Here is a 16912-nt window from a genome sequence, read left to right on the forward strand (position 1 = left end):
TTCCATTAGCATTGCTTGGAAACAGTGCAGCAAATGGCTACGAGGCACACATACCGTCAGCACAAACTTACTCCGCAAACCCACTGTTACCCGTGCACGCAAGAGCGGGTATGAATCGGGGTACCGAAGCTCAGTCTCCTGAGATTCGACGGTTCTCCCACGAAGTGGCAACCATATGATCGGACCTCTTTCATCGCTCGATTGACAAAAAGCCTGCCACTAATCAGTGTGACCGCATTTTACTTACTACATCCAGTCTTTCTGATGGCCGCGTTCCAGCGGCGAAGGCAATTTCCGGGTAGAAAATAATCTACGGTATTGATTCACTCGCTGTCATTGTCGAGACATGGTGTTTTGTGTATTCGCCTTCCCTCTACACGTTCCGGCTTAGGGGTGATGCCTATGGTTTGTGTGAACACTTTTTTTTCACTTTGGAGGCGGAGCTTCGTAATGCCTGCAGGCCACTTGATGGGCCGTTTGCGACGTATCCTGTTTCTTTAGCGTTGGGATCCGGGAAAATAGGAGTTCTGTTCGAAAAAAAAAGGCATTTTCTGTGATAGCAGGTGGGTCCCTAGAAAAGTGAAGATAGGTGCCCCCATGATGATGTACCTGTGGGCTGCGATTTAGCATCTGCCGTGATCAAAACGTAAATTAAATTCTGGGGTTTCACGTGCCGGCACCCCGATATCTAATTATGAGGGACGCCGTGATGGGCGACACTAGAGAGTAATTTCGGCCACCTGGTGATCTTTAACGTGCACCTAAATCGGAACACACTAGCGTTTCCGTATTTCGTCACGGCCGAAATGCGGCCGCCACGGGCGGCATCGAACCCAGGACCTAGAGTTTAGCAGCGCAACATGATAGCCATTTAATTACATTGGCTATAGAAACGCCCTCATGAACCTGCATTATGTCGCCGATACATCGTAGGATTCGACAGCGTGAAATATTGGCTAGGTAAGTGATTACAGAAAACCCGCCGTGTTTGCTTAATCGCTTTGCCGGCCGTTACTCTGCTAAGCAAGGGGTCCGCGGATCAAATCTCGTCCACAGCAGCCGCGTTACGATGGAAGGGAAATGCAAGAACGCTCCTGTAGCATCCATTGGCTCCACGTTAAAGAACCACAGGTGGTCTTGATTAATCCGGCGTACCCCACTACGGCATTCCTTATAATCAGATCGTGATTGTAGCACGTAACACGCCAGAATCTAATATTTAAATAAAGCCTACATTGCATCCCAAAAGAAGCAGAGTCTAAACATAAAACGTCTCAAGAACTTTCCTGCGCAGACAAGGGCCGTGTGCGAAAAGACAGCATCTTCTCAGACGGAAAGCGTGACGGAGCGCAGCTACACATAGAGTTTCAGATTATGGTGCTGCGATTGTTCAACCATCATGGGAATGATGGGAAGTACAGGTTTCGTACTGACGTTCTATTGAGTGGCGAACTAGTCTACAACTATTTTTTGGCAGTTTTCGTTTCGCTCCAAGCGCAAATGCTGCAACCTGCAGTGGGACAGTACAACGCATAGCTCTCTGCCTTTGTTATGTTGCTCGAAGTGGCGATAGCGCGCTGGGCCAGCGACTGGGACGATGCTTGTGTCGCGGTGTGGCGCCGAAGCCCTGGCGAGAAAGCGACGGCATCGTAAACGTCGAAAGAACATGTTTTGGCCGTTTGGGCCTTGGTTTGTTAAGTGTGTTAGGCTGGCGCTGTAGCGTTACATGCTTTATGAAACTTCACAATAGGAAAAAGAAGGCACTACTGATACAAGATATAGACAGTTGTACTTCTAATGGCTTGGCAATAAAATTTTATTGAGGGCTTTATTATACATTGCCCATTTACGTGCTCATTGAAATTCGTGTTTTGGGACTTTGAGAACACAAACTTACTTGTGGTAGGAAAGGTTGCTGATTCCTGGAGTTAATGACGACGCAGAAAAAAAGGAAGTACGTTACATTTTCATAAAAAGCTTCTCCGTTGTATTGAAATCCGAGTAACTCGTACGTGAAATGCGGCCAAGCTGCAGCCGTAAACCCACCCAAAACCTTGCAAGCTGCTTCCACTATTCGGCGCAATTCATTGGCCGTACCCAAGACTTTTCAAACGCTTCCTCGTGTCCGAGCTTCAACCTCCCTTATACCAACCGCCACGTACACAACGTGCTCCTCTGAGCCTTGTGTATGCTCCTCTGCGCCGGCTTAAACTCTGTATACAATGCGACTGTGTGTCTTCGATACCGACACCGCTGCCACACCACCGCGCAAAAAAAAAAAATTGGAGGCTTATCAAGGTTAAGCCCAGAAGAAGCATCCACTGGGCTTAATCTTAGCGTATCCTTAGCGTTTGGAGGCATCTTGACCGCATACACGCCCGGCGCAAAGACGCTGGCGCGGTTGCGGGCACAGAGACTGACGCGACGGCGGGCGCGCGCCGCTTCATCCCTGGCATGACGTCACATATCACGTGATGCAGCGATGGTGGCGCCGCCGCCGCGTCGCGCGCGACGGCGCGAACCGAAGCGTGGAGGCCTCCGCCGGGCGACGTCTGACGCCGCGATATGAGGCCCCATCTGCAGCCGCTTTGACGTCATCACGTGACGTCACATCATGTGATCTCACTTCAGGGTCAATGGTGGCCACCGCCGGGAGGCGACCGACGGCGCGATATGAGGCCCCATCTGCAGCCGCTGTGACGTCATTTCACGTGACCCCACTTCAGGGTCAATGGTGGCCACCGCCGGGCGTCGCGCGAAGGCCCGAAACCTACGTTAATATGCTTCGCATAAAAAGAACGTGGTGGAACATCTCCACGCTGCTTGGCTGTAAACGGAGTCGTTGCAAAACAACCGCGTCCGTATACATTGATAACAGCTGGGGTTCTTTACGGTGGCGAATGAACGGTGCTCTATATCTTTTGCAGCACTTACAAGGTCGACACCGTGATCGCCATTTCCTCGGCTGTTCAAGCGAGGAGCGAGTCCGAGTGCTACGCCGTGCCTCCGACGGCTCTTTACTCTCCGAACCCGAAGTTCATTGGCCTGGTAAGTCGCGGACTCGAACATTCTGCGACGCGTTTAGCAGATCCAACGATGTACTCACGGCACACACGCACAATGGCCTCCGAGATTGGGCGGCGCGCGCAGTGGCACGTCCGAGTCTCTGAGGCCATTATCGTCCCAGCGACGCGTCAGGCCTAGCGTTCCACAGCGCTCGGTACGATCTCTAGCGCCGCGCTTTAGCGGTCGGACCGCACCAAATAAAGCGCCAGCTCTGGGACTAACTGCTTTAAAATTCTTGTTTTAAAAGCTTGTTTGAAGGCGCTGCTTTTGATGCGGGCGGACGAGTCACGTGGCATTTTCCGTTTATCGCGTGCTTTCTTCATCAGCAAGCCTAAAAGCAAACGAGCAATAAGCACCTAACTGTAAACATGTCGGCTATAAATTTCTTTCAATTTCGCACAAATTTTTCATTGACAGCACGGCATTCAATTGTCATTTGGTGGGCAGCAAAATTCACCTATCACCAAACTAAATTCATTGCGGCAAATTTTTCCAATTACACACTCTGAGCCGGGAATATCAGGGAGCCTGATAATATGGAATGTTTCTTCATACTGAATGGCAACCCCTCCACGGCGAGAATTTCTTTAAGAAATTAGCTTGAGCCCAACTCCGACGCGGCCTATTCAAATACATGTAAAACACAAACATGTTTTCCTGTGATAACCCCTGGACTGATTTTAATGAAATTAGTTGCGTTTGAGAAAGTTAAATTCTAGTGACAATTGAAAGCGTAATTTTGTTTTAAGGCCGGAATTTGGTTGAAAAGATTTTCAAAATTTTGCTAGTTTCAAAAAGAATAGAAGCACGAAGTTTACAAATTAATAGCTCTGCATCAAGAACAGAGATTGTGGTTCTGTTAAGGTCATCCATTAGACCATTCAAAGCGGACAAATTCTATATGTCAGTTTATATCTTACGTGAATTTGTTACGTTGTGCATAAGGGTTCTGAAAAAGCTGTATTTCCAAATGACAATTTTTTTAGATTCATGTGTAACATATCAATTTAGTCCGCTTTAGATGTCTTATTATGTGTAATTCACAAAATTCTGATATTTTTCATTGCTGCGTTACAGAGTTGTAAACTTGATAGTTTCGTTTTCTGACATTTTATTTATTTTTACCAATTTTTATAAGAAATTGACAACCTCGAAACCTCGAAATGAAAACTTTGAAACCAACAGTCACTAGATTTTTAGTTCTTTTAAATCCAACAAACCTCGCCAAATTTGGTGCAGTGGTTGCCGAGAAAAGCAAATACTCTTTTTACTTGCATTGAGATAGGAGATCCCGAGCTAAAGCTTCCTTTTCAGAAGGGCACTATATATCCAGGTGGAACTATCTCAGGGTCCCATGTGTCTCTGTGTAATCAATTCTCAGTGATTATAGCTGTTTGAGGTTTTTGCGGAAGAACAATACTTTCTAGTTCATATATAGACGCCGTATGAACGATAAAATGGTAGCAGATGACACCTCTTCATACCGAGAACGCGTAGCAATAGCCAGCAACTAAGGATGTAATAAATAGGTTTTATAATTTGCCGTGATAAACTCAAGGCCAACAGAGTGCGTGTTATCTTACTACTAGTGCAATCTGCTAGGTATGTGCTAACTTATACGCGGGCGCGGGATATCCCGGATGTTCCCGTATGTGCCCCATACTTTCGCCGCGCGCGTATAGTTTGCATGCTTTTAAAAACAAGGTCTCCTTTGCTGACTTCGCACGGTTTTGGCGTATCTGGGATCACGCTATCTTGTAAACACTTACGGAAAAAAAACAGCGTCGACGAGTGCCAAATATAAAGAAAAGTTTGATGTAATTGTACGGTAAATACGATACTAATAGGATATGAAATTAACTAATAATGAATATGAAAACGAGACAGACTGGAGAAATATAATCAACATTTACTCATCGAATCATTTGAACCAACCTGTACGTCGACCTTGTCTTCTTTAGCGTCGACACGTGGTCGACCCTTTCTTTGTACTTCTTCACTCATAGTACTTTTTTACTGCAAAAATATGTGATGTCCCACCTGCGGTTTGTTACCTTCGAACCTCCTTTTGCAGAGATCGATCGATCGATTGATTGATTGGTTGATTGATTGATTTGATTGATTTAGTTTGATTGATTGATTGATTGATTGATTGATTGATTGATTGATTGATTGATTGATTGATTGATTGATTGATTGATTGATTGATTGATTGTACATGCGCCTTTCGGTTATTTTCGCGCGCGTAGATGAACCAGTCCGAGCTGGTGGCGCCCTGGTACCCGTACGAGAACCAAATGGCGGTGGTGGGTCTCTCACTCGAGCTCGGAACGCTGCTATACTACCTGCGTAACGACGCCCAGACCGAGCAGGACATCCCGTACGCTCCATGCGTCGACGCAAGCATGACCAGCCTCGACGTGGTAAGTTGATCACCCCGCCGGTGCGAACACAGCACAAACAGGGCGAACACTAGCCGGAAGAAACAGGAAGTACCCAGCATGTGGTGCGTAAGAAACTGCGGGGCGGTTGTAATCTAGATCGCTCTATCAAGGGCTATCCTGCTGATTCCAGCCTAGCTGGAACCAGCTCGCGTAAGACGGGGGTGTTTGAGGATTACTGGGAGAAGGCAGGAGAGAGAGAGGCCCCTAATTGTGCGGCAGTGGACATAAAAATAGGCCGAGCATGTTGATAAAGGGCCACCTGAGCAGCAGCGCTCGGGGCGACATCTCGCGAAGGCGTATCCAGCATTAAAGCACCCTGAGCTTTTGTTGAAACGCCCGACTATACGCTCCGAACATGTGCTGGCCTGGACGGGTGACCAAATACAAATACAAATGCCTTTATTTCCATAAACGTACAATTTATGGGGGATTTAAGGAAAAAGTTGCTCGCAGCAACTTGACGGGCCTTAAACCCGGTCTGAGGGCAGCAGCAGAAGGCACAGGCACTGATTTAGAACCGACAAAACAATACATAAGCGAAAAAAAAAGACCCGGGGCATAATCCGTCTAAAACTTTTTCTCTTTTTTTTTACTTTACAGAAAGGAAAATTTATAGCGCGTCAGGCTTCACGTAATCATCTGTCACCACCGGTCTTGCTGATCTTGGTTATGGCCCCGGTGATTCAACCTGCCACGTCCGCACATTACGGCTCCACTATACCAAATTTTCTGACACTCCGTAGAGACCTGGGAACGTCTCCTAGCGCGCTACGAATTGACAAAAGAAATGGGAATGTTGCGCAAGATTTCATACTGCATGGTCGGTTGTCCTCCCCTCTCCCTTTGCGCTATTTTTTGAATTTTTGTATCCTGCACGTTTATTTTATTTATTTATTTATTTATTTATTTATACTGTTTACACTCCTGTCATTCCCTTCTCCACTTAGGCTAACGAGCCATCCTGTCAATAAATGATGTATTCATTAATTTCTTTTATTCTGGTATTTTACATCTCAGTACCACGATATGATTATGAGGCACGACGTAGCGGGAGACTCCGGGTTAATTTTGACCACCTGTGGTTCGTTAACGTGCACCCAGTGCATGGTATACGGTCGTTTTTCAAGCGAAGCTTGTACACGCTAGCCTGCGCCGGCCATGTGGTGATCAAAAAAACAGCTGCCTTCACAGTTGCGCAGGGGCAGAAATTGCTACATATGTAAAAAAAAACAAGCAATAGACCCACTGAACGGAGAATCCTGCTGCGCCACCGCGCTACTGACGTCATTCTCTCCGCCAATAGGAGTCGCGTGTCTAGGTAGCGCGAGAGGAGCGAGTGTTTCTCGCGTCAGAACACTATCGGAGCTGCGACGGGTCGGCCGCGCGTCTTGCGTTCGGCCGAAGAACAGGCTGCGTTTGATGAACGCCGCCGGGAACTGTTCCGAGAAAGGGCTCGTCCTCGACGTGCTGACGTCGCCGTGAGTGCGCGCGAATGCAACGCGTCACGACAACGAAGAACCGGGGGGATCCCGGGCTTCGCTTGCACCCCTCTTCACAGTAGAGGAAGAGGGAGGCCAGTGTGTTTTTTTGCATTTCGCCCCCCTCGAAATGCGGCCGCCTTGGATGGGATTTGATCCCGCACCCTAGGGCGTAGCAGCGCGACTCCAAAGCTACCGAGCCACCGGGCCTATTCATTCATTCATTCATTCATTCATTCATTCATTCATTCATTCATTCATTCATTCATTCGTGCATTCGTGCATTCATTCATTCATTCAATGTATATGCAGGCTATTTCAGCGAACACTGAAAAAAAATTATCTGTGGCAGATAGCGTAATTGTAGTCCATGAGCTGATCTACTCGAAGAGGCGGACATTACTTGCCCAAAAATTGAAATGCATAATCGACTAATTAAAAATATACCTAATTAAGTTTTAGCTAATTATGGCACATATCGCAATCTACAAATTTTAGCGGATGAGACTGCAAGGCATATCCACTTGAAATGGATTGTGTGGACTACATGATTTAGGAGATGTACGCCATCAAACTTGCGGTAAACATGCACTGTCGTTCCACTTACTTTCTGAACAAAACGTCGTTTCCTGCACTGAAGCACACAAGTGAAACACGTGGTAAATGTATCGCAGCCCAACTGTTGCATCAGAGTGTGTGAACTGCGTCCAGGTAACCTTAACGACCTGTTGAATGATCATCTCCAAACCACCGCCGACGACAGATGACTGAGATGAGTAAAAGTGACAGATTTAGTTTTGCATATAGCTAAGCGAGACCCTGTGCGTGCAACGTTCGCCCTGAACTGAAAAACGACTCATACAGCAGTAAGCATTAACTACGTACAAGACCCAAAAGTCGAAAACTAGCGTGGGTCCACAAGCCGTCTTGCGTCGCCCTTGCGGCATTGCTTAGCTTAAAGCAACAGAGTTAATTCGTAGTACCAGCACAGTGATTACGTTCATTACACGTTATTGTTCGCCCCCTTTTTACTCTAACATGCATTCTGTTCGTATTCACTTGTAATAAAAACTTTTATTCTTTATTTTTTCTTGCTTTCAAGCACCTTCCGATTTTCCCCGCTGTGGCGTCCCGAGCGCTCGACCCAACGCTGTCTGCGTTTGACCCAATTCTCAAACTCTGCTGCTTCTCTAAGCCCAAGAGCAGCTGTACCCAACGCGGCGTAGGGGCCCAGAGTCATGCGTCCCCAATTTTAAATCTCTCTACATGGTTGTACGAGGAAACGTGGCAATTATACCTTTCTCAGAGGCAAAAGCTACGTCACCGGATATACAAGTTTACTGTATGACAGTTGTAATTAGCTGTGGCACGAATTCAACGTGGCAGCGAATCACGAAACACCTTTTCTTCCAGCTTTGCGCGCACGGTCAATCCACGCCGATCAGTCGCGATGGCAACCCCGTTGCTGTCGCCGGATATGCGTCGACGCCATCCAAGAAGAAAGTCTTCTTGGCGGAGATACTCTCGACTTTCAGCAACAAGGTAGGTCCAGCTGGAGACGTCTAGCACATATTATAGAATTCATCGCCACCGGGAGATGATTTCATGTGACGAAGAAACATTGTGACATGCCTGACACGAACAGTTGAAGGAAAATGGATGAACGAACGAACGAAACTTCAATTCTTGTCCTGCTTGCAAACGGGTATATAACAGACGGCAAGCGAAAGCTACAACCACCGCGTTTGTGAAACTCCGCAGCCTGAGCGCGCGTGTAGCCCCGCACATTGGGGTCGCGCTGTTCAAGGCGAGACACCGCAGTGGCAAGAATAGCCGAGGCATTGCGTTGTTCAGGAAATGTAGATATCATGACTCAGAATACAAGAATACGTTGAGAGAGGCGCCGAAGAGAAGCCGACGAAGCCCGGCTGGCGCCTCAACTGTTGCCGTTAACTATACCGTTCGGACCTTTGGCCGGGGTGTTTGGGAATGCGGCCATTCAGCGTGGTTCTGGTACGATATAGTAACGGCTATAACAACATTACTCGAACTACATAGCTGGCAGCTTTCACGGAAGGATAACAACTTGCAGTAAACGTATTAACCAAACACGCTTGGTGAGTTCACTCGATGACCATACGCGAGCACTCGATGACCTTGCGCTAACACTCGCTGACCTTGCGCAAGCGCTCGATGTCACTACGCTCGCGGGGAGCGCGCATACGTTTCCCCAAAGGGAACGTTCCGTGCTGCCGCTCCCTCTGCTATTTTCGCTGCTCCGCGCCTCCGAAACTCGTCAGGTGGCCTGGCTTCCAACACTGGGCGCGCGAGAGCTCGCAGTGCTCATCGAGGCTCCGTGCAGCCGTCTCGCCTTAATAGCTGCTGAACGTCGGGTGTCGCGTTCGCGAACCGCAGCAGATCACGCGACCTCCGACACACTGCGCTCGCTTCGCGCATGCGCCGTCGCAACAGGGACAGCAGCACCGACTCGAAAGAAAAAATTCAACACAGAAGCCACAGATTGGTACTTTACGGAATCTATACGTATGCAGCTTGAAGTGGCTACAGCGGGGTGGGTTTACTTAGGACCAAGATAATCGGAAATCTTGGGTATACAGGTATCTTAAAAGCGGATTGCTTGCTTTGGCTAAACCGTGCGCGTTTCCTTTGGACGCGGTATTTTGGGTCACCAAAGCCGCTACTGCGCGGCGGTATACCGCACCACCATGCGGTATACCGCTGTGTTGGGCTTGCACTATCTTCAGGATCCACGACCCACGAATACAGGTAGACGCGAAAAAATCATCAGTGTTTAGTTCCCAAGGAAAGCTAAACACATTTGAAAAAATTCGCCTTCCATGATTCTTCCTCCACCTTGCTGGCTTCCGCAGAACTGGTTTGCAAAACGAGCACATTATAGCCTTCCTAGCGAGGTGCTGTGTGTCTGCGCTAGTCTGAGAGAAACGGACATTTAAAAAGTCAAGCTAACATTATAACATTCTCCCGGGGACGTACAGCTGATTAACGCTGACAGTTTCGGGTCGGTCCCATCTCGGGCCATCGAGGTGCGCGACCACCTCACAACACTGGATGCACTCCTCGCCCGGTCAGCGTTATGAGACGCCTGGTATCATGGCCAGGGCGCTGTTCCTTCTTCATGCAGCAGAATTCGCCTTGCGTGCAGCGTCGCGGCCAGCATGCATGCAGCGCCCGCATAAATTTTAGAACATCCTCCGAGCCGTTCAAGCACAACGCTAGGCCTTGGTATCGCTGTCAAGTTGCCAACACTTTTTGCCCATATACGCCCCACCACAAGGTCTGGCACAAAGAGTTCCTTTCAATTAGGATGACTCGATGTCCTCCTCGCCCGCCGCTCCGTACAGAGTGGAGGCAACCGCGGCGTCTACAACGGCGTTGGGCACGCGAATGGCGGACGCCGTAGCAGACGCCTTTGGCGGACGCTGTATTGCAACCGTGTGTATCCGCGGTTGTCTTCGCCTTGTACGGAGCAGCAGGCGAGGAGGACATCGATGCCCTCTACTGTCAAGGGGGGCGGAGAGACACCGCGCGCTGTCCGGAGGAATGGGGGAGGATTTGGTGGTAGGTTTACCGGTCGCCGACCGATGAATAACGATGCGTTGTTCCACCGATTTCTTATTGCAACTCATTCATTCGGAGTTTATGCGAACGTTAATGCTCACGGCCGGGAGGAGCGTAGGCAGAGCGGGCCCTCCTGTAACGTATTGTAAGGAACATATCCCGCTTCACGTGCTGCACTGCAACTGAAGAACTTGGGTGCTGTGCACTAAACCTTGCTATCCCTTTCAGTGTGAAAGCAAGATCTGCGACTTTGTGTGCTGTTTGCGCCCGCTGTGCATACCGTAATTATGAGCCAGCGCCCGAGGTAGCATGCCAAGCGATCAGTCAGCTAATATCTCCCGCACGCCATTAAAGTTTGTGTATCTCTCTTCGAGCGAAACTGCCACTTGTTTCTTTTCATTTTAATCTACATTGGCCAAAATTTTCTGGCGTGACCACCTTCCTGGATTGATTTTTTTTTCACCCAGTATCAACGAATGGCCACCGGTGCAGGCTTCCGCAACCGTATGGCGTGGCTGTTGTACAACGTTCACCTCGGGGACCACACCAGGGATTGCACCGGACCGTTCGACGCCCTCGCGAAGGTCTGTCAGCAAATTAAGGACCGTTCGTCTTGCTAGGACACCGTGACCTCAATGGAACTTCTAGTTAGCATCAATCGTGGATGCGACCGCGACGTCACCTCATACGCTACACATTTGTGACGACGGCCACAGATACTTCTATATGTCTCCTAGCGGGAAAAGCCGGCGTCTCGGCGAAAGCTGTTTTACTATAACTGTCATTAATGTGTGTATGTTGTCACGTTGTTGTTTTTTCGCTTTTAGCGAAGTGCACTCTTGAATTTATCGCTCTTGCGCTGTCTGGCGATATCTGTGTGCCCAATAAACATATTTGTGCACACAACCTGGTCACACTTCGATAACACGGATGTTTGGATATTTGAGATTAACTTGTTTGCGGTGCGCCAGAGTTCCTTATTGGAGAGTATTAAAACTAATTGACGAAGCTTTCTAATGAGGTAACTCAGTACTCTGTTGCGCAATATAATGCTGCAGTACATTATACTGGGTGTTTCTAAATAGCCATTCTGAAATAAAAGGATGGTTCCTTTGGCGACATGCTGTCAGTGGTGGCGACCATGAGGTGACGGATGATAGGTGATAATTAGTCGCTAATTAACAACAATTCAATTAACTTGCAAACTTTTGATGTCAATAGGCTCATGATCCAAAATTTCATATGGTTTTTACGGAGAGCTTGCTACAATGTCCCATTTACAATGACCCCGCGGAAACGAAAAGTGTAAAACTTTAGTGATCTTTTGGTAAGTGACTAATCACCACGTACCAGCCGTCACTCCATGGTCGGCGCCGCCAATGCTGCGTATCCGAAGAAACCGTCAAATTCTTTCAAAACGGCCATTTTTAAAGTCTTCGTGCAAACACTCAGTATAATGCACCGAAACGCTTGGGAGCATTTCAAGCAGCTACAGCTTGTCATTCGGATGTGTAGTACAACGCATCAATGTGGGCGCTGCTCTAACCCGAGTGACGCCGGGTGGGATATGGATTATTCATTCAACTTGTCCACGCCTTTCTTGCGACCGCACCTCGTGGCTTTTGCAACGATCCTGGCATGGGGAGTTCTACAAGAGTTTTTTGTGTGGCAGTGACGAAGTACGGCGATGTTCTTTTGGAAATAAATGATTGATTGATTGATTGATTGATTGATTGATTGATATGGTACGAAATGTATTGGTACTGGTATACCGGTACCGGTATGTACCGTACCGGTATACCAGTGCCAATACATTTCGTACCGTATCAATCAATCAATCAATACTGGTATACCGGTAAATGTACCGGTATACCGGTACCAAATGTTGCGCAACGCCCGAACGAACCATCCACCTCCCGGGAAAACGCTCACTCGAGGACCTAAGTTTCCAGAGAGCTTTACGAGGACCGCCACATCCGTGACCCGCTTCACCCTGGCCACGTACGTACACGATCGGAACCGGAGGCAATCGCGGACGCTACGCGCCGCACCGAGAATTCCGTGTTCGGACTGAACTGCATTTGAGCGTTTACGCGTCCGCGTCCCGCACGTGGTGGTCCTCGAATCAGCCGCCGCTCAGTCTCGGTGGCCCGCTCAGCGGTAGTCCACTCGATCTCGGTGGCCCGCTCAGCGGTAGTCCGCTCGGTCTCGGTGGCCCGCTCAGGTAGTCCGCTCGGTCTCGGTGGCCCGCTCAGCGGTAGTCCGCTCGGTTTCGGTGGCCCGCTCAGCGGTAGTCCGCTCGGTCTCGGTGGCCCGCTCAGCGGTAGTCCGCTCGGTCTCGGTGGCCCGCTCAGCGGTAGTCCGCTCGGTCTCGGTGGCCCGCTCAGCGGTAGTCCGCTCGGTCTCGGTGGCCCGCTCAGCGGTAGTCCGCTCGGTCTCGCTGGCCCGCTCAGCGGTAGTCCGCTTGGCATGGCACCCCACGGCCGCGCGTACCTCGGTCGGCTCGTCGTCGCTTCGACCTCCTTGCCTCGCCACTTCGGTACGCATTGCATACCTCGGTGATTCCCCGATGAACTTTCTAATAAATGAGCATGCACAGAAAATCTGAAGCGTGTAGGTCAATTACGGAATTATCAGCAAATTAATTTCATAAGTGTTCCAGCACTAACGCGTATTTTACGAACAACGAAGGAAGTTTGCCCAACGTGGTGAAAGAACTCAAAGTGCCAGAAATGCGACATTTCAAGGAAGTTGGGGGAAGTTTATGAGCGATATGTGGGCACAGTTTCAAAAGTGGCAGTTTTACAAGTTTCAGAAGGGCGTTGTAAAAAATTCTTAAGTGCTCGAAAATGATATATGGCCGGTATCCGCTATGTTTCCAAGTGTCCTGAGAGGACTTAGCGTTATACCTACTTTAAATTTGGTAAAATTACGGTTCATATAAGGTATATTTAAACAATAGGGAGGCTTTAACATTTGTGACCTATTTATTATTATTGAATATAGTTACTGCTGCACTCCCGTCTTCAACCTATTTTCGCGAGTTCATGAAGTCAGGTATTCGGTTGCCCACGATATCTTCGGTCAACCAAACGGGCCACCTTATATATATATACAACCAGAATTACAACCAGAATTCTGGAACTTCGTAATCGGACACTGCAGCCGTCTTCATAATGCCGGAAGAAGGACCACTTCAACCACAACCCGCTGCCCCGGTGACTACCGTGGTCTACCCCGCACCTCCACCAATTGTAAAGCTTCCCGCGCACGTCGGGGAGCTTGGCAGTAACAACAACAGCCACGACAATAATGACACCAACAATGCTAACGGCCGAAGACGCAACGACACTCCACCCAACCACAACGAGCGCGCCCACCTCGTCGCGAGGCAGCTTACCCGCCGCGACGCGGTCACCCAGAGGGCAGCCGCTGCCGTTGTTGTGCGGGACCCCAGCGGAGGAGTGACGGCGACGGCGGCTGCCACCCCGTCTGGCGCGGCCGCTGTTGTTACCAATACAACACAAATCGCGGCGGACGGAGCTGGGGATCACGAGGACGCCGACTGCGATGTCAAGGAGTTTCCGGCAACGTACCTTGAGGTGCTTGGTCACTATAGGAAAGAACGAAGAAAATATCCGCAACCACACGGGCGCCTAGACAGATCCCAGGCGGTCGACCTGAGACGGTTGCAGACGGGCACTTTCACCAACCCATACCATCTGCACCGCCTGTGGCCCGCGCTGCACCCGTCGCCCGGCTGCCCGTGGTGCGAGCAGGAACGGGCCGATATGGCCCATGTGCTTTGGGAATGCCGACGCCACGTGGAACAAGGACAAAGAGGAAGGGGGAATACAACAGCAGAACCCTCTGAAGCGGGGCGCCTCACTGAGAGATGGCAAGCCGCCCTCCTCAGCGAGACACCCGAAGACCAGGAGTGGGCCGTCCAGCGGGCCAGGGTCGTTGCCGAGGATCTCGAAAGATTTTCCTCGGGCGATGGACCCCTGGCAGTCTAGCCCCGGGCACCAACATCAACAACCATTGGACAAATAAAGTTTATTCCTATCCTATCCTAGAGCAGCAGCGACAAACTCAGCACCAGCAGGTAGGGCGCAGCCAGCGAACGAACTGGGTACGTGCCACGCGATGGCAACGGGGCTTTTCAGCCTGCCGATCTTCTTCGTCACAATATATATATATATATATATATATATATATATATATATACACACGCAAATGCCAGGACAAAGCCAAGGTAATGTTGTTTGCCCTCTCTTGGAGATACTCAGATTATTTTTTGCATTCGCCTAAGTACACAATTAGTCTTAATAATTAATCAACTTCTCAGACATTTTAATTCGATGAAAAGTGTTAATGAGAAAATTCAAGAGCAACTTGAAAAACTTCCGGTGCCACTTCATAAAGCGGTTTTTTTTTTTTCGCCGTCTTGATCACGTCGAAAGGGGTGACGGAGGTGGCGATGGGGAAGGAATCGGAGTGAGCCTCCTTAGCGAGAGCGTCGGCCGCCTCGTTGCCCGGTAAAAGCCGATCTGCGCCGGGACCCACGCGGGCCGTCCGACCCCTCAAATACAGAAACGGTTGCTGCCCGGACGCGCTTGGGAGCGGACGCCTCCCTATTCATAAAACACGTGGGAAACTCACGGCACTGCGAAAGTATATACTAAACAATCATGAAGCCCTACACCGCCCATTCTGCATGTTCGAGAGATGAGCGGCCTAAGGGCCGATTTACGCTCGAGCCGCCCGTCGCCGCAAGCCGCACCGCACGCGTGCGGTCGCGCGAAAGATTGCCCGTATCAAACACTTGTGCACTAATTTCGGTTTACAATGTGTAAGGTATACACTGTGCACATAGTGTAAATGGTAATTTGTGCACAAGTGCTGGATACGTGCAATTTTTCACGCGACCGCAAGCGTGCGGTGCGGCTTGCGGCGATGGGCGGCTCGAGCGTAAATCGGCACTACCACCTGCTAAGGCACTTGTGCGGCGGGGGGTACCGCTTCCTGCTGCCTGTGTAATTGTCTAAAATGGTCGAGTACTCTCGGTCTACAGGCGTGGGTTCCTCAAGGCTGTCGACGTTGGACGCTCGGTACTTAGTGCACTTTCGAGCTATCCTGTCCGCCTCTTTGTTCCCTGCGACCTCCGTGTCACGCGTATAAAACTATTTACAATATATTTCGAAGAGCAAGCGTTCCCCGAGGCAGAAGAGTCCAGCCACGCTGTGTCCACTTTTCGTCGTCTTCAGGAACGTCGTCGTTCTCTTCATCGCCTCATCGTAACACGACCCCCGGCGGGAAAAGCACCGTCCTGGTGTGTCAAACGGGACCGTCAGGAAGAGCGCGGTAAGGTAGTAGCCGTGCGATATGAAAGACATCAGGCGAGGTGAGGCCAGATGACATGGTGGAGCTGACGGGGACGATCTCATAGGCGACATCGGTGGCTTGACGTAAGACGCGGTAAGGGCCCTTGTAGCAAGGAAGGAATTTTCCGACAGCCAAAATCGACGGGAAGGGTACCAAGGACTACAAGGGAACCTGGTGAAAAGTGTACATCATGGTGCGACTCCTCGAGGAGGTAGGACGCTGTCGTTCGAACTCCTGAAAAACGCGTGGCGAACGTGCTTTAAATCGTGAATGCCGGACCTCAAAGAGGCGAGGTGTAATACTGAAGCGTTTCTTGCATTTACCGCTAAATCGCCCCTGATATTTTTGTTGTTGTTGTTGTAGAGTACGTGATTAGTTTACAATGATTGTTTAAGGAGCGGGGTGCTGGAGCAGGGGGGGATGGAAATGTTCTACGCCGTGGTGTTAGTGCCGCCGTTGGCCTGCTCATCTTCGATTTACCGAGCTGATGTGCTGGTAAACCTTAAACACAAAACGCAATAAAGCGCACGTAGAATTAGGCCGGCGTCTTTTTTTAATTGAACAGCGGGCCCAACAGAGCACTGCGCGATCCGATGCTGCACGCCAAGACCCGCCAAGTGAACATATTCCCATCGGAGAGTCGCCGTCCAACAATAGCGTTAAACATTTGGCAGCGGGTTACTGCCACTGAAAATGTATTGCACATGCGCCCAGTTAGGCGAATGTGCCAAGTGTCCTGGCAGAGCCATTTGAGGATGTTGAAAGCGTCGGAGTCGCATTTCTTCCTGACGTCCCCAAGGTGGACGTTGAAGAGCATCAGTGCCTTTCGACGACGGATCCGGCCGTAACTCCTGCGTGCCTGGAATATCTGCGTGAAGAGAGCGCATCGCTCGGTTTAAGGCAAGTGTTTGCCACAAAAGAGCGCCCAGTTAGGCGCTC

The 16912-nt window shown here is 49.7% G+C and overlaps 1 protein-coding gene across 3 annotated transcripts in view; it reads left to right on the forward strand.

Annotated features, from left to right (window-relative positions):
* LOC135905696 (uncharacterized) overlaps positions 1-16912 on the forward strand; it is a 70605-nt gene that overhangs the window by 21022 nt on the left and 32671 nt on the right. For 2 of the 3 annotated variants that reach the window (XM_065436673.2, XM_065436672.2), the window contains 4 exons: positions 2928-3048; positions 5316-5489; positions 8402-8530; positions 11056-12059. The exons of the other annotated variant lie outside the window; for it this stretch is intronic. In XM_065436673.2, coding sequence (XP_065292745.1) covers positions 2928-3048; positions 5316-5489; positions 8402-8530; positions 11056-11208 — 577 coding nt within the window. In that variant the 3' untranslated portion in view covers positions 11209-12059. Of the gene's footprint in view, positions 1-2927; positions 3049-5315; positions 5490-8401; positions 8531-11055; positions 12060-16912 lie in introns of those variants that run through there. 3 annotated transcript variants of the gene reach the window in all.

Source organism: Dermacentor albipictus, chromosome 7, assembly GCF_038994185.2.
Source record: "Dermacentor albipictus isolate Rhodes 1998 colony chromosome 7, USDA_Dalb.pri_finalv2, whole genome shotgun sequence".
Lineage (NCBI taxonomy): Eukaryota > Metazoa > Arthropoda > Arachnida > Ixodida > Ixodidae > Dermacentor > Dermacentor albipictus.